The sequence below is a fragment of the Lynx rufus genome, unplaced genomic scaffold, assembly GCF_022079265.1.
Source record: "Lynx rufus isolate CCGP_SWC_20201006 ecotype Redwood Valley unplaced genomic scaffold, mLynRuf1.p SCAF_8, whole genome shotgun sequence".
NCBI classification, from domain to species: domain Eukaryota; kingdom Metazoa; phylum Chordata; class Mammalia; order Carnivora; family Felidae; genus Lynx; species Lynx rufus.
The window spans coordinates 23,489,442-23,516,051 of record NW_025814896.1 but is presented as its reverse complement, the minus strand read 5'-3'; the positions used below and the strand labels follow the sequence as shown (position 1 = coordinate 23,516,051).

The 26,610-nt window shown below is 39.6% G+C and overlaps 1 protein-coding gene and 1 non-coding gene across 3 annotated transcripts in view; one reads left to right on the top strand and one right to left on the bottom strand.

Moving 5' to 3' along the window:
* PHF20 (PHD finger protein 20) overlaps window positions 1-26,610 on the top strand; it is a 173,159-nt gene that overhangs the window by 38,194 nt on the left and 108,355 nt on the right. For both annotated transcript variants that reach the window (XM_047068404.1, XM_047068403.1), the window contains exon 2: window positions 8,878-8,992. In XM_047068404.1, coding sequence (XP_046924360.1) covers window positions 8,910-8,992 — 83 coding nt within the window. In that variant the 5' untranslated portion in view covers window positions 8,878-8,909. The remainder of the gene's footprint in view (window positions 1-8,877; window positions 8,993-26,610) is intronic.
* LOC124504494 (small Cajal body-specific RNA 20) lies at window positions 16,371-16,501 on the bottom strand. Its single transcript, XR_006960467.1, has one exon. It is a non-coding gene; the product is annotated as a small Cajal body-specific RNA 20 (non-coding RNA).

Below are 26,610 nucleotides of genomic sequence, written 5' to 3'. Positions count from 1 at the left end.
TTAATGCCACCTACCTCTGCAATTGTTTTAAAGATTACATGAGTTAATATATGTAGAGTTAATTAGCTATTGTTATTATAAATGTTTTTCAAGTAGGTCTTGTCAGTCTGCCTAAGGGTATTTTCTATCCTTTTGTAAGGTTAGCTCACATCACCATCATTTTATTTTTTAATTCATTTATTTGGCATCTGTGAGCATTAGTCCTTCCTTTCCCTAATGGAGGTTATAGTGTAGTCCTACTACATTAGGTTTATTTAAAAATTTTTTTTAATGTTTATTTATATTTGAGAGAGAGACAGAGACAGAGCATGAGTGGGGGAGGGGCAGAGAGCGACTGAGACTGAATCTGAAGCAGGCTCCGGGTTCTGAGCTTTCAGCACAGAGCCCCACGTGGTGCTTGAACTCAGGAGCTGTGAGATCATGACCTGAGCCAAAGTCGACGCTTAACTGACTGAGCCACCTGGGCGCTCCTACATTAGGTTTTATTTAAACATACTCTTGTTTTTAGGGGCATCTAGGTGGCTCAGTTGGTTAAGCTCCCGATGGTTTCAGCTCAGGTCATGATCTCATAGTTCATGAGTTCGAGCCCCATGTTGGGCTCCATGCTGCCAGCGTGGAGCTTGCTTGGGATTCGATCTCCCTCTCTCACTGCCCCTTCCCCCACCTCTTGTTTTTAAATTGTTTTTTAATGTTGATTTGATTTTAACGTTGATTATTTTTTTATATTTGAGAGAGAGAGAGAGAGAGAGAGAGAGACAGAGCATGAGCATGAGCAGGGGAGAGGCAGAGAGAGAGGGAGACACAGAATCTAAAGCAGCTCCAGGCTCGGAGCTGTCAGCACAGAGCCCAATGTGGCGCTCGAACTCATGGACCATGAGATCATGACCTGAGCCAAAGTCGGACGCTCAACTGATTGAGCCACCCAGGTGCCCCTTAAACATGTGAACTAAATCTACTTTCCCCAGAGTTTTATCTAAAGAGCTATTTTTTTTTTCATTTTCACAAATGATTTATTTTTATCCTGGGCTGTATTCTTCACATTAAGGTTACTGAGTCCAAGTGTATAAGCAGTTTTACAGCATGTTCCTTGCTTGCAGATTGCGGTGTAAAAAGACAGCCATGGTGAGGGCCCTAGGCAATAGTTCAGATGTTCAGTTTCCTCACAGCCGGGCCAGTCTTAGGTTTTGGCCTTTCTGAAAAATTAAATATTCTTGCTTGTTATGTAATGGTGTGATAATTCTGACACAACATCTGGAAAGCAGCCAATTACTTGATCTTCCTGCCTGTATTCAAATTGTGTTTGTATCTAAAGGCATGAATATAAGCATAGCAACAACTTTGGTAAAGGAGAGAGGAAGGCCCTTTTTCTTTTTTCTTTTTTCCTTAAATGTTTCTTTATTTTGATAGAGAGCATGTTCACAGGCAGGGGAAGGTACAGAGAGAGAGAGAATCCCAAGGTGACAGTGCAGAGCCTGTTGTGGGGCTCAAACTCATGAACTGTGAGATCATGACCTGAGCTAAAATCAGGAGTCGGATGCTTAACTGATTGAGCCACACAGGAGCCCCTAGAGGAATAGCCTTTGAGAAGTGGTTGGTGTATCTCTGGGAAAATCTTGTTACCTGTTGTAAGAGGTATCTCCTGCTTTGGAGGACCTGCGAAGCTGCTGGCTGCTCTGCACCTCGGTTTTCTGTCTGTGCCACAGCACTATCACATGTAGTCTTAACTAGATCACATGGCAGTTGTGAAGGTCTGGTAAGACAGTATAAGAATGAAAGGACTTTTGTATATTTAAATGTTATGAAGAAATATGAAGAAATAACAAAGAAGGAACCCAAAATTAAAATCTTACCGACTAGATAATCCCTCAATGAAAAAAAAATAAATTCTTGGGACGCCTAGGTGGCTCAGTTGGTTAAGCATCCAACTCTTGATTTCAGCTTGGGTCATAATCTCATGGTTCGTGAGATTCAGCCCCTTGTCAGGCTCTGTCCTGACGGCACAGAGCCTGCTTGGGATTCTCTCTCTCCCTCTCTTTCTCTCTCTCTGTTCTTCCCCTGCTCATGTTCCCCCCACCCCCCATCTCTCATGTGTGCTTTTTCTTTCTCTTTCAAAAAATACATTAAAAAAATTACTTTTTATTTTTATTTATTTATTTATTTATTTATTTATTTATTTAGTAGGCTCCATACCCTGAGTGGAGCCCAGTGTGAGGCTTGAACTTGTGACCCTGAGATCAAGACCTGAATTGAGATCTAGAGTTGGATGCTTGGGGTGCCTGGGTGGCTCAGTTGGTTGAACTTCTGACTCTTGACTTTGGCTCAGGTCATGATCTCACGGTTCGGTTCATGGGATCGAGCCCTGCATAGGGCTCTGTGCTGAGCATTGAGCCTTCTTAAGATTCTTTGTCTTTATTTGCCCCTCTCCTGTGTGTTCTTTCTCATAATAAATAAATAAACACTAAAAAAAAAAAGATGCTTAACTGACTGAGCCATCCAGTTGCCCCTTAATTTTTTAAAGTTATTTTTCATTTTTTTACTTTGAGAGAGAGTGTGCGTGCATGTGCACACCAGCAGAGGATGTGCAGAGAGAGAATCCCAAGCAGGTTCCAAGCTGTCAGTGTGGAGTCCAGTGCTGGGCTCCATCTCACAAACCATGAGATCATGACCTGAGCTGAGATCTAATGTCCTGATGCTTAACTGACTGAGCCACCCAGGCCCCCTACCCTTGCAAATACATTCTTAAGGTTAGAAAATTCTACCAAAATAGTAAGATAAAAAATGAAAGGTTAAATTTTCATGCTCCGTTCCTCTCATTAAGGGAATGTCCTTAAATAGTTTCTTGGTTCCTTCTAAGAAATAATTTTATACATATGCTGTGATAGTTGTGTCTAGGGACGCCTGGGTGGCTCGGTTGTGTGTCCAACTTCAGCTCAGGTCATGATCTCACCATTTGTGAGTTTGAGCCCCACATTGGGCTCTGTGCTGACAGCTCAGAGCCTGGAGCTTGTTTCAGATTCTGTGTCTCCCTCTCTCTCTGCCCCTCCCCCACTTGCACTCTGTCTGTCTAAAAAATAAATAAACATAAAAAAATAGTTGTGTCCATATGTCTGTTTGTTTACATTAAAGGGATAGTACCATACACATGCCTCTACATCATGTCCTTTTTACTTGACAGTATGTCTTGCAGATGGTTCCATATCAGCATCTACAGATTGCCATTTTTCCTTTTAATGGCTGTACAATATTCTGTTGTCTGGATGAATCATAATTCACTTACTGAAGCCTCTTTTGATGGATATACTAGCTGTAGAAATTTCAAAGGTATATTAATCATCGTTACAGGTAATTGGGCAGACTTTGGGGGATATATCTGTAGGGTAAGTTACTGGCAGTGGGACAGCTGGGTTGCAAGTATATGTATTTTTGTAGATAGTGCCAAGTTGCCTTTAGAAAAGCTTTTCCAATTTATGCTTCTACCAACAGTGTATAAGCATGCTTTATTCTCCTCATCCCTGCAAATACTAGTTATCCTACCTTTACATTTTTTGCCTTGGAAGTGAAAAATTGTTATTTTGATTTGCATTTCCTTTAATAAGTTAGTTGTTTGGCATTTTTGTTCTGGTTGTATGCAGTCTTTGTTAATATGGGAAGTTAGCTCCTTGTCACATGCTCTGCAGTTATTTTCCCCCATTTTGAGAAAGTGCCCCGTAAATAGTATTACAAGGCACACAATTAAAGCTTTCATTTTATTGATACAGGAGCATTGACTGCAAATACTGTATTTAAGGAAATAAGTCTTTCTATCTCCTTTGTGGCAGTGGGTTCCCATTGTAGGGAAATTTGAATGTAAAGGAGTAATTTGAAGACCTGACAAGGTCTTTAAAATGGAATCCTAGGGGCGCCTGGGTGGCTCAGTCGGATGCTCAACTTATGGTTCCTGAGTTTGAGCCCCACATCAGGCTCTGTGCTGACAGCTCAGAGTCTGGAGTCTGCTTCAGATTCTGTGTCTCCCTCTGTCTCTGCCCCTCCCCTGCTCACTCTCTGTGTGTCTCTCTCTCTTTCAAAAATAAATACTAAAACAATTAAAAAAGTATGGAATCCTATATAAATACAGATTGCGTTAGGTTTTTTTTCTCTCTTAGTTTTTCTCAGTGTCCTTATTGAACATATTCCCTTTAACTCTTAACTTGGAAGCTGGAGCTTTTTGGAAGAAAAAGCTAAGGGCCTGAAGAATGGATAAGTTAAAAGCCTTAGAATCTTAGCCTTTTTTTTTTTAAATTTTTTTTTTTTCAACGTTTATTTATTTTTGGGACAGAGAGAGACAGAGCATGAACGGGGGAGGGGCAGAGAGAGAGGGAGACACAGAATCGGAAACAGGCTCCAGGCTCCGAGCCATCAGCCCAGAGCCTGACGCGGGGCTCGAACTCACGGACCGCGAGATCGTGACCTGGCTGAAGTCGGACGCTTAACCGACTGCGCCACCCAGGTGCCCCAGAATCTTAGCCTTTTTGAAAATAATTTGTGTTTGAAACTAAATGTGAGAGGTAAAAAAAAAAAAAAAAAAAAAAAAAGACTTATGCAATTTTTTTTTTTTTTTAATTTCCTGCTTCTGTCTGGACTTTTTTGTTAGTAGTTGTCAAATTATTTTTTTTTATGTTCGTTTATTTATTTATTGAGAGAGAGAGAGAAAGAGACAGTGTACGCATGTAGGGGAGGGGCAGAGAAAGAGAGAATCCCAAGCAGGCTCTGCGGTGTCAGCCCAGAGTCCAATGCTCGGCTCGATCTCTCACCTGAGATCATCACCTGAGCCAGTTTCAAGAGTTGGATGCTTAACTGACTGAGCCACCCAGGCGCCCTGTTGCCAAATTAAATTGGAATTTTGGGGTACCTGGGTGGCTCAGTCTGTAGAACATATGATTCACGATCTCAGGGTTGTGAGTTCTAGCCCCATGTTAGGCGTAGAGCTTACTTAACAACAACAACAAAATTAAATTGAGGCTTTCAGATGATTTGTTGGGTGGCACTTCCCTTGCCCTTTGTTAGAGCTTGTTCATCTCTTCCAGTGTTTATGTTTGTCTTTCTGGGTGGACTGGAGCGGGGACTGAGTTGGATTTCTTACTCCTAATTTCCAGCACAATGCCTTACTGATAGTACTAACTAATCATTTATTGAATGATTTAATGTGAAATTGAAAAACAAATGCTGCCACCCCAGAACAGTGGTAGGAAGATTGGAGATGGGACACAAAAGTCAGGTTAGTCCTTAGTCTTATTCTTTGTGATACCAGGGAGTGAAACCTCAAACAAGTGGGTCAGAGTTAGAAACAGGTTTTTAGTTCATTTGTAAGGAGGACCTGACAATTCAGCCTCAAGAGTAATTGTTTCCTTCTTTTCTTTTCAGCCACTGGGAATAGTTTGCTCATCTTCATTCATTTACTGCCTCATTCCCACACTCCTCCTGTATTTTAGTGGGAAGCCTCCTTGGGTACCTGAGGAGAATTTGTGTGGTGAAAGAATTAATTTAGAAATCAAGCAGACTTGAGCTTTTTGTTCTGGGGCTTGTCACTTGGCACCTGAACCTTAGCCAAATTATGCTAAGCCTGATTTTCTCTTTTGTGATAATAGAATTATCTATTATCTAGGGGTGCCTGGCTGGCTCAGTTGGTGGAGCATGCAACTCTTGATCTCGAGGTTGTGAATTTGAGCTCCGCATTGGGAGAGATTGCTTAAAAAATAAAATCTTTGGGGTGCCTGGGTGACTAAGTCGGTTAGGTGTCAGACTCTTTATCTCAGCTTAGGTTGTGATCTCATGGTTTGTGGGATCGAGCCCCGCATCCAGCTCTTCATTAACAGCATGGAGCCTGGTTGGGATTCTCTCTCTTCCTCTCTCTCCCTTCTTTCTCAGCTCGCACGCCTGTGTTCTGTCTCAAAGTAAATAAACGTTAAAAAAATAAAATCTTTAAAAGAAGAATTATTAATAGCTAATAACTCTTTTATAGTCCTTACTTTGTACCAGCCCTGTGCCCCTTAGATGGATTATCTTATTTAATCCTCACACCTGCTGCCTGGAGATAGGTACTATTACCACCACTAACCCCTTTTAAGGAGAGGAAACAAATTCAGAGGGGTAATTTACCCAAATTCATTTAGCTAGTAAAGGATGGATCTGGGGATTCAAGCCCAAACATTTAATCCCATTACATTATGTTACATACATGGCGTCTGTAAAAGGGAGCTGTCCCCCTGCATAAAGTCTGACAAATGCTAGTAGCTCAGTGAGTGTTCAGTGCCACTCTGCCTTTTTGTTTGGCATCACTTTTTTAAAAATTTATAAGTTTATTTATTTATTTAGAGAGAGGGAGAGTGCGCGCTCATACTTGCACCCTGGAGTGTGTGAGGGAGGGGCAGAAGAAGGAGAAAGAATCCCCAGATCAGGAGTTGCATGCTCAGGCACCTGGGTGGCTCAGTTGTTAAGCATCTGACTTCGGTTCAAGTCATGATCTCACAGTTCGTGAGTTCCAGTCCCACATCAGGTGAGCTCATGGCACTGCTTCAGGTGAGCCCCTCTTCTCTTTATCTTTCTGCCCCTCCTGGGATTCTCTCTTTGTCTGCCCCTCACTCATGCGTATGCTCTCTCTCTCTAAAAAAGAAAAAAAAAAAAAGTTTGTTTTACCTACCGAACCAGCCAGTATCACATTTTCATATAATCTGGGAGGCCAAACTGTTAATCTGTATATTACCTATTGTGCATGAAGTCAGAGGTAAAAAGATGATTTGAGTGGTATTTGGGCCAAGCCAAAATGAAGACTTTTATACTGATTGGATTTACTTATATCAGATTTGATATTTTCCTGGAGAATGTTAGGTAAAGCCAGTCAAACCTCTGACTCTCCCTTTCCTAGGGTCCTTATAGTGGAAACACTCCTTAACATAATAACTTTTCAGTTTATTAGAATGTTTCAGCTTCCTTAAACTGTCAACCATTTCTGCCTTCATTTGACTTGGTTTGCAGCTTTCCCCAGTATCAGCTCATCAGAATTGGTTGTTTAATGCTTAACTCATCCTTCAAATTACATGTTTTTGTTTTTTTCTTGGAATATTTCCATTGTGAAAAATTTTAAATTTATGAAACTGTTTGAAAGGAAAAGAACAGGGACACGTAGTTGGTTCAGTTGGTAGAGCATATGCCTCTTGATCTCAGGGTTGTTAGTTCCAGTCCTATGTTGGGTAGAGCTTACTTAAAAAAAAAAATAAAAGGAAAACAATCACCTATAGCCCCCCCCCCCCTTTTTTTAAAGCAGGCTCTACGCGCAATTTGGGGCTTGAACTCATGACCCGGAGATCAAGGGTTGTATGCTCTACTGACTGAGCCAGCTAGGCTCCCCTGTACACACATGAGTTTTGTTTGTTTGTTTGTTTTTTAGAGAGAGATTGTGAGTGTGGGAGAGGGCCAAAAGGAGAGAGAGGGAGAGAGAGAGAGAGAGAGAGAATAAGAATTCTAAGCAGGCTTCACGCTCAGTGCAGAGCCCAAGTGCCCCCAACATGACCCTGGGATCATGACCTGAGCAAAAATCAAGAGTTGGATGCTCAACTGACAGCCACCCAGGCGCCCGCCCCAACACACGAGTTTTAATGTGAGCTCAACGTGCTGTAATTTAGGATTCTGTCTTTTCATGTAATGTATTGCAAACAAATTCTTCCTAGGATGTGGTGGCATTACACATCAGATATGAGGATCCACTTCTGTTATTTTTCCACAGTCAGTCCATGGCAAAGATTTTGCTTCTGGTGTGAGGCAGATGTTGCCCTTGGCAGTACTCTTATGTTGCTTGGGCAGTGTAGGCTTTTGAGACCCAAAGTTTAGGGGGAGAAGATGTAGCGAGATAGACTGCTGTATGGAGGTGGCCTGCTTAAGTGCCCCGAGAGCTCAGAGTGGCTACATCTCATCTCCATTAGAACCGTCATTGGCCCCTAAAGATAAATTTTATTCATATAGAAAATGACCACCAATCCATACCCAAAGGTTTGATAAAGAGTTACTTAGGAAAAATATAAATTGTCAGAATGAACTCAAGAACAGGCAGAAAATATAAATATATCAAAGAAAGTACAAATAGATCTTGTCTAGCCTTCCAGATAGGGCCAGAAGTCAATGTCTCAGCTTTTGTTTACTTCTTATGTAGTACTTAAAATTCGTAGAAGTTGCAGATTGCAGTTATTCCATTAATCTATTTTTTTTAATAACACTACTTTTTTTTTTTTAAGTGTATTTTGAGAGAGAGCAAGAGAGAAAACGAACATGAGCGGGGGAGGGGCAGAGAGAGGAGAGAAACAGAATCCCAAGCAGGCTCCACACTGACAGTGTGGAGTCCAACTCGGGGCTTGAAAATCTGAACATTTAACCAACTGAGCCAGCCAGGTGCTTCTGTTTATCTGTTTAGTGGCTATATTTTTGTCTTTCCCTAGTGGACAGAGGCTTCATGTGGGCTTATGTCCCTTTTGGTCTTGGCTGTTTTTTTTAAATAGTCTCTCAGCAGATACTTGTTGAATGCATTAGCAAATGATTGAATTTAACCTGGAGAGTAATTGTTGCTTTGGAGTTCTGAGAGGTGCCCCTTATAGGTGAGTCCTTGGTAAGCAGTGTTGAGTGGGGGTCTCCTCACAGTCCTGGAACTACAGGATGCTGCATAATAGAGGAGGAACCAGTGGAGGACACGTCTATGTTGGAATGAGAGCAGGCATGAAAGAAGTCACTGACAGGGTTTCCTGGAGCTTTGTGTTTTGAATAATTCCTGTTTGTCTTTTATGTGTAGTGAGTGATGCTACACTCTGGGCAGACTTTCCCTAGGTTTCATAAATATTTAATTGGCTTTTTCAGGAGAATAAAGGCAGCCCCGCTGATGACTGAAAATGACAAAGCATCCACCTAACAGAAGAGGAATCAGCTTTGAAGTGGGAGCCCAGTTGGAAGCCCGGGACCGATTAAAAAACTGGTACTTTTACATTTTTCTGTTAATTAAATTCCTTCAGTAAAGGATTTTTGCTAGCACTGATAAAGAGGGCTTTTCTTAAGTGTTCTGTAGTTTTTTCCTGCTCCCTGACTCTTGGAAGGTGGAAGGAGACTTAAACCTAGAGCCGGGGGAATGTCCTTTCTCTTTGGTGCTGGGATCCATCTGTCATGGAGAGCATCCAGTGACTATTTGTTAATACTTGTTTCCCCTTTCTGTGTGTTTGTGTGAAGGAGTTACGGGAAAAAGAAGCATAGATGGCTATAAGGAAGGGACGAATTAATAGTGGCAGCTCTCTTGATCTTGGGTACCTGTCTGGAAGAAGAGAGGAGAGAAAAATCAGGGATGGAAGAATGAAGGAAAGGGATTAGATTGGAATAACTTGTGTGTTGTGAACACCCCATCCTGTTTTCTGAGTATGTGGTATGGTTGAAATTTAACATCACTCTGAAGAGGTGATTAAATTTAGAGATTGAGGGCTTGTAGTCCTGACTTGTCATTGGTTTATGACCTCTGACTTGTAATTAGCCTCTTTGAGCATCAGCTTTATCTATAAATGTGTGGGTACTAGTAGTATCAACCTCCAAGTTTTTCTGAGAATCACGTAGTAGAATGTGGGGAAAGACCTTCCTTATCAATTATAAAATGATGGTTGTTGTTGAGGACATCCTAGAATCTGGCCATTTGTTAATGCTTAAGGGAAAGGTGGGGGTTTCAGAACTCAAACCTTCCTTAGTTGTTGTTGTTGTTGTTTTTAAAGTTTATTTATTTATAATCTACACCCAAAATGGGACTCGAACTCATGACCCCGAGATCAAGAGTCACATGCTCCACCAGCTGAACCAGTCAACATGCTCCCCTTTCTGAGTTTTTATAAGGAAGAATGTAGCTCTTTTGGGGAGTTTTCTGAAAATAAGCTGACCAGTTCTTGGGGTGTAGGTAGAGAAGATAGGGGAAAGAGAAGCGAGGAAGTGGCTGGGGCAGAAATGTCTCTGCTGCTTTTTGGGGCTGGAAGAATTGATATATGAATTACAAACACTTTGAACACCTAGTTGTTGTAGGCTGTTTGTATCCCCTATAATTATTTCCCTTTTTGGTTTCTCTTAGCACTTTTTAAGGCAGCTTAATCAAGGGAGGGAATTCTTTTTAAATGTGGAAAAAAAGTAAAATATAGAAAAAGTAAAAAGTACATCTAGCTGTAAAATAATCTGTGTACTTGTCACTCAGAATAAATATCAATAAAATACACTAATATATAAAATTTAATAATAAAATTTAACAAATTAGTAAATATCACTCAGAATAAATAAAACATTTTTATTATATTTATGTTTTAAAAAATAAAAGACATAAAACATTTCTTATATAATAGAAGTATATTTTATACCCTTACCAGTTCAATTCCCCTTCTGTATTCCATGGAGGCAACCAGCATCCCAGACTTATCCTTATCCCAGTCGTATCCTTTCTGTCCACGTTTTTAAATTTTTACTATGTATATGTATGCATAAATAATAGAAATATTTTAGGTATTAAAAATTAATATAAGTAGTAGTATATCATTTGTTTCTTTATGTTTTTGTGATTTAGCTATACTGATACATAAGATACTTATCCTATATTTATATTTAATTTTTTTGTACTTTATTAAAACAATTTTTTTAATGTTTACTTTTGAGAGAGAGATGGAGTGTGAGCGGGGGAGGGGCAGAGAGAGAGGGAGACACAGAATCTGAAGCAGACCAGGCTCTGAGCTGTCAGCACAGAGCCTGATGTGGGACTCAAACTCACGAACTGGGAGACCATGACCTGAGCTGAAGTTGGACACTTAACCAACTGAGCCACCCAGGCACCCCTCATTTTATGTTATTTTATTTTTATTTATTTATTTCAAGTAAGCTCTAGGCCCATCATGGGGCTTGAACTCATGATCCTGAGATCAAGAGTCTCACACTCTTCTGACTGAGCCAGCCAGGCACCTCAGCAGCACTGTGTTTAAAGTGAAAAACTGGATGCCTCCCTGTCTCAGTCGGTACAGCATGCAGTTCTTGACCTTGGGCCATGAGTTTGAGCCCTACATTGGGTGTAGAGATTACTAAAAAGAATAAATAAAAAAAATAAACACAGTGCTACTGTGAACATCTCTGTAAATGCCTTTTTGTGTCCATTTGCAAGAATATTTATTGGGCAGTGACTTTTCAAACTTGTTTTATGGCAATTTATAGTAAGAAATATATTTTAAATCCAGGGTAGTAACCATCCGTATACACATATAAATTTCAGTGAAGCAAAATTCTTTAGTAACCTTTCTTAACCTTAGTACATGCATTATACTTCGATGTTTTTCTTCTATGTTGTGTGTTTCCTGACCATATGCACAAATGCTGGTCTAGAATCATTAATTTCATTTTATAATTGAATGGGTCATGAACTACTGTTTGATAAGTCCTACTCCAGTGAATTCGTTGAGTAATATACACATTTTCAGTTTTATTGGAACTTGCAAAATTTATCTCCAAAATGCTTCTACTAAATTGCTCCCACCAGTAGTACATAAAACTTCTTGTTTTTCTACATCCTTATCAATTTTTGCCTTTGACAGACTTTCTGGTTTGTCAGTCTGTTGGTTATAAAACTTTTATTCTTTGTTCCCTGTACTTCTGGTGAAGTTGAGCATTTTCTAATATCTGTGTTTTGTGGCTTGCTCTTGACTATTTTTCTATTGGATTGTTTGTCTTTTCTTAGTGATTTATCAGTATTTTACTAATATGTTATCGATTCCAATGCTTTGTTAGTTTGTATTGCAGAAATCTTCCAGTCTGTAGCTTGTCTTTTCAGCTTACTTCTGATATCTTTCATGGGATGTAATATTCTCTGAAATTCTTCTAAAAGTTTTAAAGGTTTGCTTTTTACATTTTGATCTTTATCTACCTAGAATTAATTTTATGTGTGTGATGAACTTGGTCTAATACTCATTTTTATTCACCATATAATCAGTTGCCCCAGCATCTTTTATAGGATAGTCTGTCCTTTCCCCACTGATCTGCAATACTACTTCTATATATCAAATCCCATAACATGGGTCTCTTCTTAGCTCTTTATTTTATTAATTTATATTTACTCTGGTGCTACTAGCAACACATAATCCAATAGATATTGCTTTAAAATAAATCTTTTTAAATTAATTAATTGTGAGAGAGAGAGCGAGTGAGCGAGCACGAATGGGGAAGGGGCAGAGAGAGAGGGGGAAAGAGAGAATTCCAACTAAGCTCAACATTGCCAGTGTGGAGCCCGATGCAGGGCTCAAACCTATGAACTGAACTGTGAGATTATGTCCTGAGCCAAAATCAAGAGTTGGATGTTCAACCGACTGAGCCACCCAGGCGCCCCTAAAATAAGTCTTGATATCTGTTAAGACAGGTTTTGCCTTTTTGTGCTTTATTTTCTTTGTTGTATTCTTAGACCTTTACTCTTATTTTTTAAACAGTTGAAGTATAATTGACAGTCAGTGTTACATTAATTTCAGGTGTAGACATTTGCTTTTAACATGAATAGCTGTATTTGTGTAGTTTCTTAAAAACTGTTGTTGGGGCGCCTGGGTGGCGCAGTCGGTTAAGCGTCCGACTTCAGCCAGGTCACGATCTCGCGGTCCGTGAGTTCGAGCCCCGCGTCAGGCTCTGGGCTGATGGCTCGGAGCCTGGAGCCTGTTTCCGATTCTGTGTCTCCCTCTCTCTCTGCCCCTCCCCCGTTCATGCTCTGTATCTCTCTGTCCCAAAAATAAATAAACGTTGAAAAAAAAAAATTAAAAAAAAAAAAAACTGTTGTAGTTTCACAATAAATTGCATTGGATTTATAATTAATTTGGGGGAATTAACATCTTTATGATAGAGTTTTTACTTATGAAATATTATTTTTTTGTATTTATTCACATTTTCTTTTATGAACTTGTTTTATAACCTCCATTTTGCATATTATCTGTTAGACTTATTCCTAAGTACCTTCTAGTTTTTGTTGGTTCTGTGAATGGATCTTTTTACATTATATCTTTTCTTTGGTTATTGGTGGTGTGTAGTAATGCTGTTGAGTTTTTATTGTTGTTGACCAAATTCAGTGTGTGGACTTTACTGAGATCATAGCTCAAAAACAATTGCTAAAAAAAGATTTATGACATTTATGATATTGTTGGATATTTGAACATTGATTAATGATATTAAAGGATCATTGTTAACTTTTGTAGGTATGGAAATGATATAGCTATGTTTTTAAAAAGTCCTCATTTTCTAGAGATTATATACTGGCATATTAATGACTACAGTGAGGTGTTGTCTGGGACTTGCTTCAAAGGAAATAGGAAATGAGGAAAAGATGGAGAATAGGGAAAGCAAAAGTGGCAGTGAGTGATGGGTATGTGAGGGTTTATTGCTGTTGAGTTTTATATACTAATTTTGTATCTAGAAACCTTGCTGCATTTTCGTATTTGTCCTACTAGTTCTTTTAAATTTTATTATTATTTAAAAAATACTTATTTTGAGAGAGAGAAAGAGAGAGACATTCCCAAGCAGGTTCTGCGCTGTCAGTGCTGAGTCTGACATGGGGCTCAATCTCAGGTACCTGAGAGGTCGTGATCTTATGACCTGAGCTGAAATCAAGAGTCAGATGCTTAACCAACTGGGCCACCCAGGCACCCCTTGACCATATGCATTTTTGTCTCTTCAGTCTGTTAGTATGGTATATGACATTAGTAGAGTTTCTAAGCTTGAACGATTCTTTTTTTTTCCTTCCAAGATTTTATTTAAATTCAAGGTAGTTAACGAATAGTGTAGTATTGGTTTTAGGAGTAGAATTTAGTGATTCATCACTTACATATAATACCCAGTGCTCATCACAAGTGCCCTCCTTAATGTCCATTGCATTTAGCCCATTCCCCCACCCACCTCCCCTCCAGCAACCCTCAGTTTGTTCTCTATAGTTAAGAGTCTGTTAGGTTTGTCTCCCTTCTCTGTTTTTATCTTACTTTATTTTTCCTTCCCTTCTCATATGTTCATCTATTTTGTTTCTTAAATTCCACATGAGTGAAATCATGTTTATCTTTCTCTGACTGACTTTTTTTGCTTAGTATGATATACTCTAGTTTCATCCATGTCGTTGCAAATGACAAAATTTCATTCTTTTTGATGGCTGAGTAATATTCCATTGTATACATGTATGTGTGTAAATATATATACGTGTATATATTATGTGTGTGCATAATCTATATACGTACACACCACATCTTCATTATCTGTTCATTAGTTGATGGACATTTGGGCTCTTTCCATAATTTGGCTATTGTTGGTAGTGTAATGTTGAATAAGTCTTGACTATGTTCCTGGATAAATCCTATTAGATCATTTATATAATAAATTATATAAACGTTTGCTAATATTTTATTTGAGATTTTCATATCCACGTTCACTAGTACTTTTGGTTTTGATCTTTTCTTGCCCTATCCTTGTCTGGTTTCAGTGTGTTATAGAAATCTTAGAAAATGAGGTAGTTTTTTCTTTATTTCCTCTGGAAAAGTCTCTTGAAGCTCTGCTAAATCTTGCTAATACCCTTTTTTGCAAAAATAAAAAAAAAATTTTGAGAGAGAGATAAAGAGTGGGCAAGAGTGCAGGGAAAGGGCAGAGGGAGAGGGAGAGATTGAATCTTTTTTTTTTTTTTTTTTAATTTTTTTTTTCAACGTTTATTTATTTTTGGGACAGAGAGAGACAGAGCATGAACGGGAGAGGGGCAGAGAGAGAGGGAGACACAGAATGGGAAACAGGCTCCAGGCTCTGAGCCATCAGCCCAGAGCCTGACGCGGGGCTCGAACTCACGGACCGCGAGATCGTGACCTGGCTGAAGTCGGACGCTTAACCGACTGCGTCACCCAGGCACCCCGAGAGATTGAATCTTAAGCGGGTTCCACGCTCAGCACGCAGCTCAATCTCATGATCTTGAGATTATGACCTGAGCCGAAATCAGGAGTCAGACACTTAACCAACTGAGTGAGCTTTACAGGTGCACTTGAAAATAAATTTTAGACTCTCAAATCAAATATTTTAATAGTTGCTGTTCTGCTGTGTTCTTTTTCTTGAGTAAATTATGTCAATTTTATTTATGCTTATGTCATATCTTTTTCAAGTATGTTAGCAATATTAACACTATTTATATAATAAATAGTAAGTAACATAGGAGAAAGTTACTTGTAAATCTACCAACCTAACTACTTAGTCTTTTCTGTAATTGCTTATGTATGAAATAGGTATGACCACGGGGTGCCTGGCTGGCTTAGTTGGTAGAGCATACAACTCTTGATCTCGTGGTCATGAGTTCAAGTCCCATGGTGGGTGTAGTGATTACTTAAAAAAAATTCTGTTAAAATAAAATAGGCATGATCAGTGTGTACATAAGACTTCTGTACTTTTACTTTTTTAGTCATTATGAAAGCATAATATAGTAGATACTTGTTCTCTTAAGTGGGTAAACAATATTTCAGATTGTTATTCTACCTGTGTAGAACTTTTTGCTTCCAATTTTTTTTCACATTTCCACAGAAAGTGGTGTATTGCCTTTAGAACAAAATAAGATACTTTCAGAACTTTTGTTAGTGGGGGCACCTGGGTGGCTTAGTCGGTTGAGTGTCCAACTTCAGCTCAGGTCATGATCTCGCAGTTTGTGAGGTTGAGCCCCGCGTCGGGCTCTGTGCTGACAGCTCACAGCCTGGAGCCTGCTTCAGATTCTGTGTCTCCCTGTCTCTCTGCCCCTCCCATGCTCATGCTCTGTCTCTCTCTGTCTCTCAATAATAAATAAACATTAAAAAAATAAAAAAATAAAAAACTTTTGTTAGTGAAGAAAAACCGTTAGAAATTGAAAACTTTTCTAAAATATTATTTGGCAGCTGATCAAGTAGGCCCTTTAACTTAGCAAACTTACTACCTGCAACTGTGTGGAGCCCAAGCTGTCCGATTAGATACAGCTAACTGCTTAGAAGTGTGGCTTGCGCTTGTGGCCAGAGTACCAGCTATCACGTCTGACCTCCTTGGCCTTGACACCAGCAGTACTTTTTCTCCAGCACCCACTCACAGCTCTTCCTTACCACCCCCTGCCTCGCAGCCCTGTATAGGACCCTGTTGAGGTATGTTTGTTAGGTGTTGCCTATGGGGCAGGCAGGGGGCCAGGCTACTTTTGGGGCAACAGCGGCCAGGATCAGCTCCTGAGAGCCTGGCACTATCCAAGGAGAGCCAGAGGCCCCACTGCCAGTGCTGCCACTTCAAACCTTCGTCTGGCTGTGGGGCCACCATGCCTGGTATAGAGCAGGTGGGGGGCTCCCAGCAACTACAGATGTCTGAGGTAGGAAAACAAGGCTGCCAGCTTGTGGCAGCCCCAACAGTGATCCTCAAGGGCTGATCTTGGCCTCCAACCCTGGCTGAGGAGAAAAGGGACCACCCATTGTCCCATAGGAGAGAGGCCCTCCAATTTTTTTTACTTATTTACTCACTTCTGTGGTAATTTAGCAAACTATCTCAGGCAGTGAATAGAATGCTGTCCTACCCACTTTTATTCTAGTTAGGGGAACAGGATCTTGTCAAGGGGATAGAAGGACCTCCTTGTGGCTAGAGTGGTCTGGTTTTAGAGTGGAATGTGGATGGGGCTAAGGGAAGGGATGTGTATAGGCCCAGGGGAGGATGAGCTATGCTCTGCCTGGGGAGTTGGGAAAGCCTTCTCGGAAAAGGTGAGAGTGGAGCCATAAATAAAGCTGCAGTGAACATTTGGGCAAAAGCAGAGTTTTTTCAGAGGGGTAGGATATCCGGTCATAGAATCAGTTCTAAGGATTGAATGGTTAGGTCCCTTTGAGTGCAGGTGACTGTACCAAGAAATCCAGTTGTCCTTGAGTCACATTCAGGTAAATTTGCTACCTCGAATGCCTTTTTCAAACAAATATAGCAAATCAACAGCCCAGCCTGTGGACTTAAAGTTGTAAGCATTTCTACAAATGTTTTTAAGCTCTTTTCTGGTGTACTGACAAATGATTATAACTGAGGGTGAAGAGTTGTGGATTAGAGTCTCATATACTCTAATTACTTGGGTTTACTTGGTCAAGTTACTTTACCTCTCCGAGTCTCAGTTTCCATGTAGGCAAAATGGGGAATTATAATTGGATTATGTGGATTAGATAGGATTATTCCTGTGGGAGCATTTTGTATTCATTACCAGGAAAATACAGCTACTAGTTTTCTTCTTAATCATGTCTACTATAAAAATGAAAACATTATGGCCAGTTTGTAAGAAGTTTTAGGACCAAAAGTATATAAAGTTAACATTTATAGTCCTGTATCCACTTCATGGATTATCTAGTTTAATTTTCCAGTTAACAGTACCATGAGGTATGGGTGCTGATATTTACCTCATTTTAAAAGTAAGACAAAGGGGGCTCAGAGAGGTAATGTTATTTGCTTAAGGTCACACAGGATTAGGACTGGGATTTGAACCCAGATAGACTGAGTTCATGGCTTCTCTGAAAAACCCAAATTCTCCAGAGTGTTTAATGTTTGACTCCTAAATTTTATTTATTTATTTATTTATTCATTCATTCATTCATTCATTCATTCAGTCTCCTGACTCCTGTTTCCATTATCAGAAACAAATTCTGATAATGTTCATTTGAATTCCTAATGCAGAGGACTGGACATTTGTTTGACTCTGAATGCTTTGAGAAATAATGGAGGAGGGGCGCCTGGATGGCTCAGTGGTTAAAATGTCCGATTCTTGATTTCTGCTCAGGTCATGATCTCAGGGTTCCTGAGATTGAGCCCTGAGTTGGGCTCAGTGCTGACAGTGCGGCACCTGCTTGGATTCTCTCTCTCCCTCTCTCTCTGTCCGTCCCCTGCTCACACTGTCTCTCTTTCTCTCCAAATGAATAAATAAACCTTAAAAAAAAAAAAATAACAGGATTTGTGGCCCCTGGTGGCTGGTTCAGTTGGTAGAGCATGCGATTTTTCTTCATCTTGGGATTGTTTGACCCCCATTATGGGTGTAGAGATCATTTAAAAAGAAATAAAGAGGCAGTGACTTAAAAAATAATAATGGAGGATTTGTTTTATTATCTTTATTATTTATTATCTTTGTTATTTATTTATCTTTAGAAGTGGTGGTGTTTTTACCCTGATAAATGATTTGTTTATATTACAATAAGTAGTATATCTGCAGGGCAGAGCCACATGTTGAATGTGTGTTTTTAGTACATTGGGATAAGATGCGGTAATGGGATTAGGGTCTCACTCTTCATCACTTACTTCCTTTTGATTTTTAACTTCTGAATCCTTGGATTTTTTGTTCTTATTTTGAAGAAACTAAAGTAAATGAATGTCAGCTTTTTTATTATGAAAATTTTCAAACATAATGAAAAATTGAACAGTGAGATAAGCACTATACCTTCCACCTGTATTTACTAATTGTTAACATGTAGCCAATTTGATTCATACACTTTTTATAATTTTATTAATCATGATTAGTAGTAATTCCATAATATTTAGTGTCTAGACCATATTCAGATTTTCCTGTTGTCCCAAGAATGTCATTTTTCAAGGTTTCTTTTCTTTATTTTAGAGAAAGAGAGCATGAGCTGGGGAAAGGGGCCGGGGGGGGGGGGGCAGAGAGAGAGAGAATCCCAAGCAGGCTCCACGCTCAGCTCAGAGCCTGACACAGGGCTCAATCCCACAACCCTGGAATCAGAACCTGAGCCGAAATCAAGAGTTGGATGCTCAACTGACTGAGCCACCCAGACACCAAGAATTTTTTTTTTTAATTTTTTTTAATGTTTACTTATTTTTGAGACAGAGAGAGACAGAGCATGAACAGAGGAGAGGCAGAGAGAGAGGGAGACACAGAATCTGAAACAGGCTCCAGGCTCTGAGCTGTCAGCACAGAGCCCGACACGGGGCTCGAACTCACAGACCCGTGAGATCATGACCTGAGCTGAAGTCGGACGCTTAACCGACCGAGCCACCCAGGCACCCCAAGAATGTTGTTTTTAGAAATCGAGGTTTACTCAATCAAGATTGGCACATTACATTTTTTTAACATTTTAAAAAAAGTTTATTTTAGACAGAGAGAGAGAGAGAGAGAGAGAGAGAGTGTGTGTGTGTGTGTGTGTGTGTGTGTGTGTGTGTGTGTGTGAGGTGGGGAGAAGCAGAGAGAGAGAGGGAGAATCCCAAGCAGGATCTGTATTATCAGCGCAGAGCCTGATGTGGGGCTTGACCTCATGAACTGTGAGATCATGACCTGAGCTGAAGTCAGGAGTTGAACCTTTAACAGACTGAGCCATCCAGGCACCCCCATTTTTTTTTTAAAGATTTTATTTTTAAGTAATCTCTGCACCCAGTGTGGGGCTCAAACTTACACCCTGAGATCAAGAGTTGCATGCTCTTCTGACCGAGCTAGCCAGGCACCCCTACGTTTTTGGTTTTATGTCTTTAGTTGCTTTTATTCCATAATAATCCTTCACCCCTTTCCTAATCCCTCCCCCACCATGGCATTATTTATTTATTTTTAAGAGACCTGAACAGTTTCGTAGAATATTCCACATGTGGGGTTGGTCACGTTGTTTTCTCATGGTGAATTCAGCTTGATTCATGTATTCTCTTATACTTCCTGTAAACTGGAAGTTAGATCTAGACAAAAGAGTAAACATTTTTTTGCAGTGTTTCAGTGGTAATGATGTGTGTTTCATATTGTATCACATCAGGGGACACACAAAACTGGGTTGTCCCACTGTACCATGTGGTGACTGCCATCCCTCACCATTTTAAAGGTACATGTTTCTCTGTGAAAGTAGTAAGCAATTTGTGGGAATGCTTTGGTATGTTTCAATATCCTGTTACCCCACACCCTTTACCTAATGATTTTAGCATCCATTGATAATCCTTACCTGAGTAAGTTATTACACTGGCAGTGGAAGAATAATGATTTTCTATCTCTGTCATTCCCTTTATGTTTTGTGTTTTATTGACATTCTCCTGCAAGAAGAACTTTTCTTTCTTTTTTCATTATTAAGAATCACCAAGACTGAGATTATTTAGTGTGGTGTTGTAGTCAGTTATATTCATTATTCTCTTTGGTGCTAAAATTATCCCAGAGTTAGCCAGTGGGAGGCCTTTTAACTGGTTCTTTGTACTTTCGACACACTCCTATTAGTCCTCGAAGTATTTTCTTATTTTCTGGTACTGCTAGAAGCCCCAGATTTATCTTGCACATGCCCCAATCCAGACCCTGGACTCCGCCATTTCTCCAAGGAGTCCTAATTCCTTTCAGTTGGAAGTAGTATTTAGAAATTAAGCTTTGGACATTGGGTGTGTTTATTCCTGCTACAATGTTACTGCTTTTTGGCCTTTTCAGTGGATAAAGCTAAGAAATAAAATTTTTGAAAAATTGTGAGTTCATTTTGGTATTTCCAATTTAAATTTAATATTTGGTAATTTATATTTTGATTTTTCTTTTTGCCTTTTTTCTCTTACATTGAAAATTTTTATTTCTTCTTTTTTAAGGTTTTTTTTTTTAAGTAATCTCTATGCCCAATGTGGGGCTTGAACTCACAAGCCTGAGATCAGAAGTCACATGCTCATAAGGAACACCTAACGAATTCTCTTATGCTACGCTTTTGCCAGTCTATAATTATTTGATTTGATTATTTTTTATTTCTTATTTTTGTTTTTTTAAAAGTTTTTTACAAATTTATTTTGAGGAGGGGAGGGGCAGAGAGAAAGAGGGAGAGAGGGAGAATCCCAAGCAGGGTCTGTACCATGGCCAGTGTGCAGAGCCCAACTTGGGGCTCAAACCCATGAAACCATGAGATCATGACCTGAGCTGAAATCAAGAGCTGGATGCTCAACCAGTTGAGCCACCCAGGCACCCTTCTTTAAGACTTTATTTTATTTTTACTTATTTAAAAAAAACTTTAATATTTTTTATTTTGAGAGAGACAGAGAAAATGTATGCACACATGCGAGTGGGTGAGTGGCAGAGAGAAAGGAGAGAGAGAATCCCAAGCAGGTTCCTCACTGATAGCACGGAGCCCAATATGGGGCTCGATCTCATGAACTGTGAGATTATGACCTGAGCCCAAACCAAGAGTTGGATGCTTAACTGGCTTGGCTGAGCCACCCAGGCACCTCAGAGAAATTATTTATTTAATTAAAAAAATTGTTTTTTTAATGTTTAGTTTTGAGAGAGAGAGAGAGAGAGAGAGAGAGAGAGACAGACTGAGCGTGAGTCGGGGAGGAGCAGAGAGAGGGAGACACAGAAGCTGAAACAGGCTCCAGGCTCTGAGCTGTCAGCACAGAGCCCAATGCAGGGCTTGAACCCACAGACCGTGAGATCATGACCTGAGCCAAAGTTGGACGCTTAACTGACTGAGCCACCCAGGTGCCCCCAACTTTTTTTATGTTTAATTAGTTTTGAGAGAGAGAGACAGCATGAATGGGTGATGGGGGGAAAGAGAGAGGGAACCCCGGGCACCCCGAGAAATTTTTTTAATATTGTAGAATTAGATAGTTATGTGAAGGACTGATCATGCAGGCTCTCCATATGCAGCTTCTCCATTAAATCTCAGGAAGCTATGTTGTTATGTTGTTTATTGTTTCAATTTTATAAATGAAGGAAGAAACCAGGGCTCACAGAGGTAAGTCCTTTGTTCCTAATTTCACAGCTGGTGACTGGTGGAGCTAGGATTGAACCCCTGTTGATCTGACTCCAAAGGCTGGCTATGCCTCCTAGGTGATTCCTTTCCCTAGTGATATTTTCCTGAGTGCTCTTCCATGTTTTCTGAATTTGCTGCTAGGTTGCCAAAAAACAAAAAAGACATGAAAAGGGTTAAAGTATTTTTTGAACCTCATGTGACAGTAGATGTGTAGGGAGATACAAATGTGATCCAGAGTGGGTGAGAAGTCTTTCTTGATTAATGCTGTGATATTTTTAATAGGTCTGTATCTTTGATTTATTTTGTCTGAAATGCTTATACAGAAGCCTAGTTTCTCTCTTGTCTACTACACATATTATTCTTCTGTTAAACAACAGTAGTAATGGCAGCTAACATTTGTCAGAGATTTGCTTTGTGTCAGGTATGATGCTAATTGCCTTAATTGCTTAGGCAAGCCCATTTAGAACTGAAGCTCAGAAGTAAAATGACTTGCCCAAGATCACAGATTAATCACTGATGAATCTGAGACTTAACCTGTTTTTTAAAAAAATGTTTATTTATTGGGGTGCCTGGGTGGCTCAGTTTAAGTGTCTGACTTTGGCTCAGGTCAGGATCTCACAGTCTGTGGGTTTGAGCCACATGTCCGGCTCTGTGCTGACAGCTCAGAGCCTAGAGCCTGGTTCGGATTCTGTCTCCATCTGTCTCTGCCCCTCTGCCACTTGCGCGCGCGCTCTCTCTCTCTCTCTCTCTTTCTCTCTCAAAAATAAGAGAGAGAGAGGGAGAGAAAAAGAATCCCAAGCAGGCTCCACACTGTCAGCACAGAGCCGGACGCGGGGCTTGATCCCACAAACTGTGAGATTATGACCTGAGCCTAAATCAAGAGTTGGATACTCAACCTACTGAGCTACCCAAGCGCCCCTAACTTGGTTGTGTTAGACAACTGTTTTATGTATCTTACCAGAAATCATTTGTAAATCATCTAAGCCAGTTTTTCTTAAATTCTAGGGTCCCAAAGAAATCATAGATTTAGGAATTTTATTATTTAGGGAGGGGAATTTGTAAAATAAAGATTTAGATTTTCCATGGAGGTTGTTACTTCTTAAAAAAGTTTATCTCACCAAACAGGCTGTGGAGTACTGATAAGAATTCATCTTCTAATTTTGGACCTACCACTTTGGGACACACTTTCCAGATATCCATTTCCTACTCTCTGGATGGCATAATCCTGCCTGCCTCTTTACCTTGTGCAGATGAACTGACTTAAGATGTGAGAGGCTTCAGTCTCCTAGCAGTGATGTTTGGTGGATAGGACAGAAACTGCTAGTTCTGCCACCCTCCGCCTTTTTCCTATCATCTGTCAGGAGCACACCATCTGCCTTGAACAGTAGGCCTCGCCTTCTCTGTTCTACCCAGAACATGGTGAAAAACTCCTCTGTCTGTTGCTTTCCTAACTCTTTGGCACATTTCCACTGCTTTGTTTCCATTTAAGTTGATCATGGTCTCTTTCCATTTTTTTGTACAAAGGATTTTAAAATCTGAGTTTCATTGTGTCCTTAGCTCTTGTCTCACTTTTTTTTTTTTTTTTTTTAATTATGTTTAAGCACTGGGGTGCTTGGGTGGCTCACTTGGTTAAGCATCTGACTCTTGATTTTGGCTCAGGTCATGATCTTACAGTTTGTGGGATCGAGCCCCACATCAGCACAGATCCCATTTGAAATTTTCTGTCTTCCTCTCTTCTCTGCCTCTCCCCTGCTCTCTTTCAAAATAAATAAATAAAAAAGATTATATTAGAATTATTTGCACTGATCAAGTCTGAGTTTCTGGTTCTTATCTCTTCACTTCTTGTGCCATCTTTTTTTTTTTTTTTTGGTACATCCTTTTTTTAAATGTTTATTAATTTTGAGAGAGAGGCACATGCAGGGGAAGGGCAGAGAGAGAGGAGAGAGAGTGAATCCCAAGCAGGCTCCACACTGTCAGCAGAAAGCCCAATGGCAGGGTTTGAACTCTGGAACCATGAGATCATGACCTGAGCCGAAAGAGTCAGTTGCTTAACCAACCGAGCCACCCAGGCGTCCCATGGTAATTCTATTTTTAACTTTTTGAGGAACTTCCACACTGTTTTCCAGAGTGGCTGCACCAGTTTGCATTCCCACCAACAGTGCAAGAGGGTTCCCCTTTCTCCGCATCTTCGCCAACACCTGTTGTTTGTTGTGTTGTTAATTTTAGACGAGTTGTTTTAGTGGAGCACTGGGGACAAAATCCTGATGGGCATGAGTTCAAGAAAAATGGGAGAGAGAGCTGGTGTGGTGCACAAATGGAGGAATTGGCCATTTATAGGAGCAGATAGTTCATTTATTATAAGGGGAAGAGGAAGACTGGGTGTACAGATGGAAATGAAGGTTGACTTGTGGGATTGATGATGGGAGCATGTGTTTTTTCTTTTTCTTGTGTGTGTTTTCTGTTTTAAAATTGAGTTATAATTTATATACTGTACAGTTATATGAGTCTTGCCAAATTCACAGTCATGCATGCACCACCACAAAATGTAGAGCGCTTTTATTACCCCACAAAATTTCCTTGCATGCCTTTCTACTCCTTCTGCCATTTCCAGCATCTGTTACCCACTGATCCTGTCTTTGTCCATGTAGTTTTACTTTCTCCAGAATGTCATATAAATGGAATTGGACAGTGTGTAGCCTTTTAAATTTGTGTTATCATATTCACTTATCATAATGCATTTGAAATTCATCCACACCTTTGCATGAATCAGTAATTTCTTCATTTTATTGCTGAGTAGAATTCCATTATATGGATGTACCACAATTTATCCATTTACCTGTTCAAAGATATGAATTGTTTCCAGGTTTTACTAAATAGGAATACACTTTTGCTTACAGATTTTGTGAGAACATAAGTTCTCATTGTCTTGGGCAAATGCCAAGGAGTGTGATTGCTGGGTTATAGGTTAAATGTATGTTTAACTTGTTGAAAAACTGCCAAACTGTTTTCCAGTGTGGCTATTCCATGTTTGCATTTCCACTGGCAATGCGTGTGAGTCCCAGTTGCTCTGTGTCTTTGCCAGCACTTGGTGGGATTCTTTTGTTTCCCTCCTTTTTTATTTTTCTAAATTGAGTTATAATTTATATACCATAAATTTACTCTTTTAAACCATACAAATCAGTGGTTTGTAGCATATTCACAAAGTTGTACAATTGTTGCTACTCTAATTTCAGAATATTTTTGTCACCCCGAAAAGAAACCCCATATGCATTAGCAGTCATTCCTTTTTCCCCTCAGCTTGCCCCAGCCCTAGGCAATTACTAATATACTTTCTGTCTCTATAGATTTGTCTATTCTGGGCATTTGCTCAGAAACTGAATCATACAGTGTTTTTCTTTGTGACTGGCTTCTTTCACTTAATATACTTTCTTTTTTTAAAATTAAATTTTTTTTTCAAGAATCATTTTTGTCGTAGAATATATCAACATTTTTTTTAAGTTTATTTGAGAGAGAGATAGGAGAGCAGATGGGGGTGGGGGCAGAGAGAGAGGGAGACTCTGAGGTCTGAGGTGTCAGTGCAGAGCCTTATGCAGGGCTCGAACTCACGAATTGTGAGATCATGACCTGAGCTGAAATTAAGAGTTGGATGGTTAACACACTGAGCCACCCAGGCGCCCCAATAAACATTCTTTTTGATGGGCGAGTAACAATATTCCATTATAGGGATATGCTATATTTTGTTTATCCATTTATCAGTTGATGAGTGTTTGTGTTGTTTTCACTATTTGGTTATTAGGAATAATGCTGCTATGAACATTTGTGTATGAGTTTGTATGTAGACATATATTTTCATATTTCTTGTGTATCTACCTAAGAATAGAATGGCTGGGTCATATGCTAATTATCCTGTTTAATCTTTTGAGGAATTGCCAAATTTTCCCCTACAGCAGTTGCGCTGTTTTACATTCCCACCAGCAGTGGGATTCTTTTTTTGATTGATTTTATTTTTTAAATGAAATAAGGAAATCCTCAGCTAAGGATGAAAATCAAAAGGAGGAGGGCTTGGATTTGAGGAAAGAAGATATTAGGTATGAAATGTCATTTAGGAGAGTGAAGAGGGATTGGATATGAGAAATGTGGTAGGATTGCTGATGCCATCAAATGCCACTAAAGTCCCACTGGAGGTTGGTGGTCATGGAGTTTTTCAGTAAGCTTTTTATGTTATTTTATTTTTTTAAGACTTTATTTTTAAGCAGTCTCCATGCCTAACATGGAGCCCACACTCAACCCTGAGATCTAGAGTTGTATGTTCCACCGACTCAGCCAGTCAGCGTCCCAGCTTTTTATTTTAGAATAGTTTTAGAGTTACAGAAAAATTCCGAAGATAATACAGAGTGTTCCCATATATGACACACCCAGTATTCCCCACTCTTAACTTTGTACATTAATAATACAGAAATGTAAGGTACATTTGTTACAATTTATGAACCAATATTGGTATATTATTATTGACTAAAGTCCATACTTTATTCATACTTCCTTAGTTTTCCCCTAATGTCCTTTTTCCAAGAACTCATCCTGGATACAACATTGCATTTAGTAGTCCTGTCTCCTTACTTTAAAGTCCATACTTTATTCATACTTCCTTAGTTTTCCCCTAATGTCCTTTTCCAAGAACTCATCCTGGATACAACATTGCATTTAGTAGTCCTGTCTCCTTAGGCTGCTTTTGGCTGTGTCAGTTTCTAGATTTTACTTGTTTTTGATGACCTTTTATTTATATCAGTGTGGACTCCTACTTCTTTTACACTTTGTGTTGTAATCCAATACTGCTTTATTTTGTTGCTCTTGTTGTATTGGGAGCTCTTTCAGTTGGCTCTTGTGT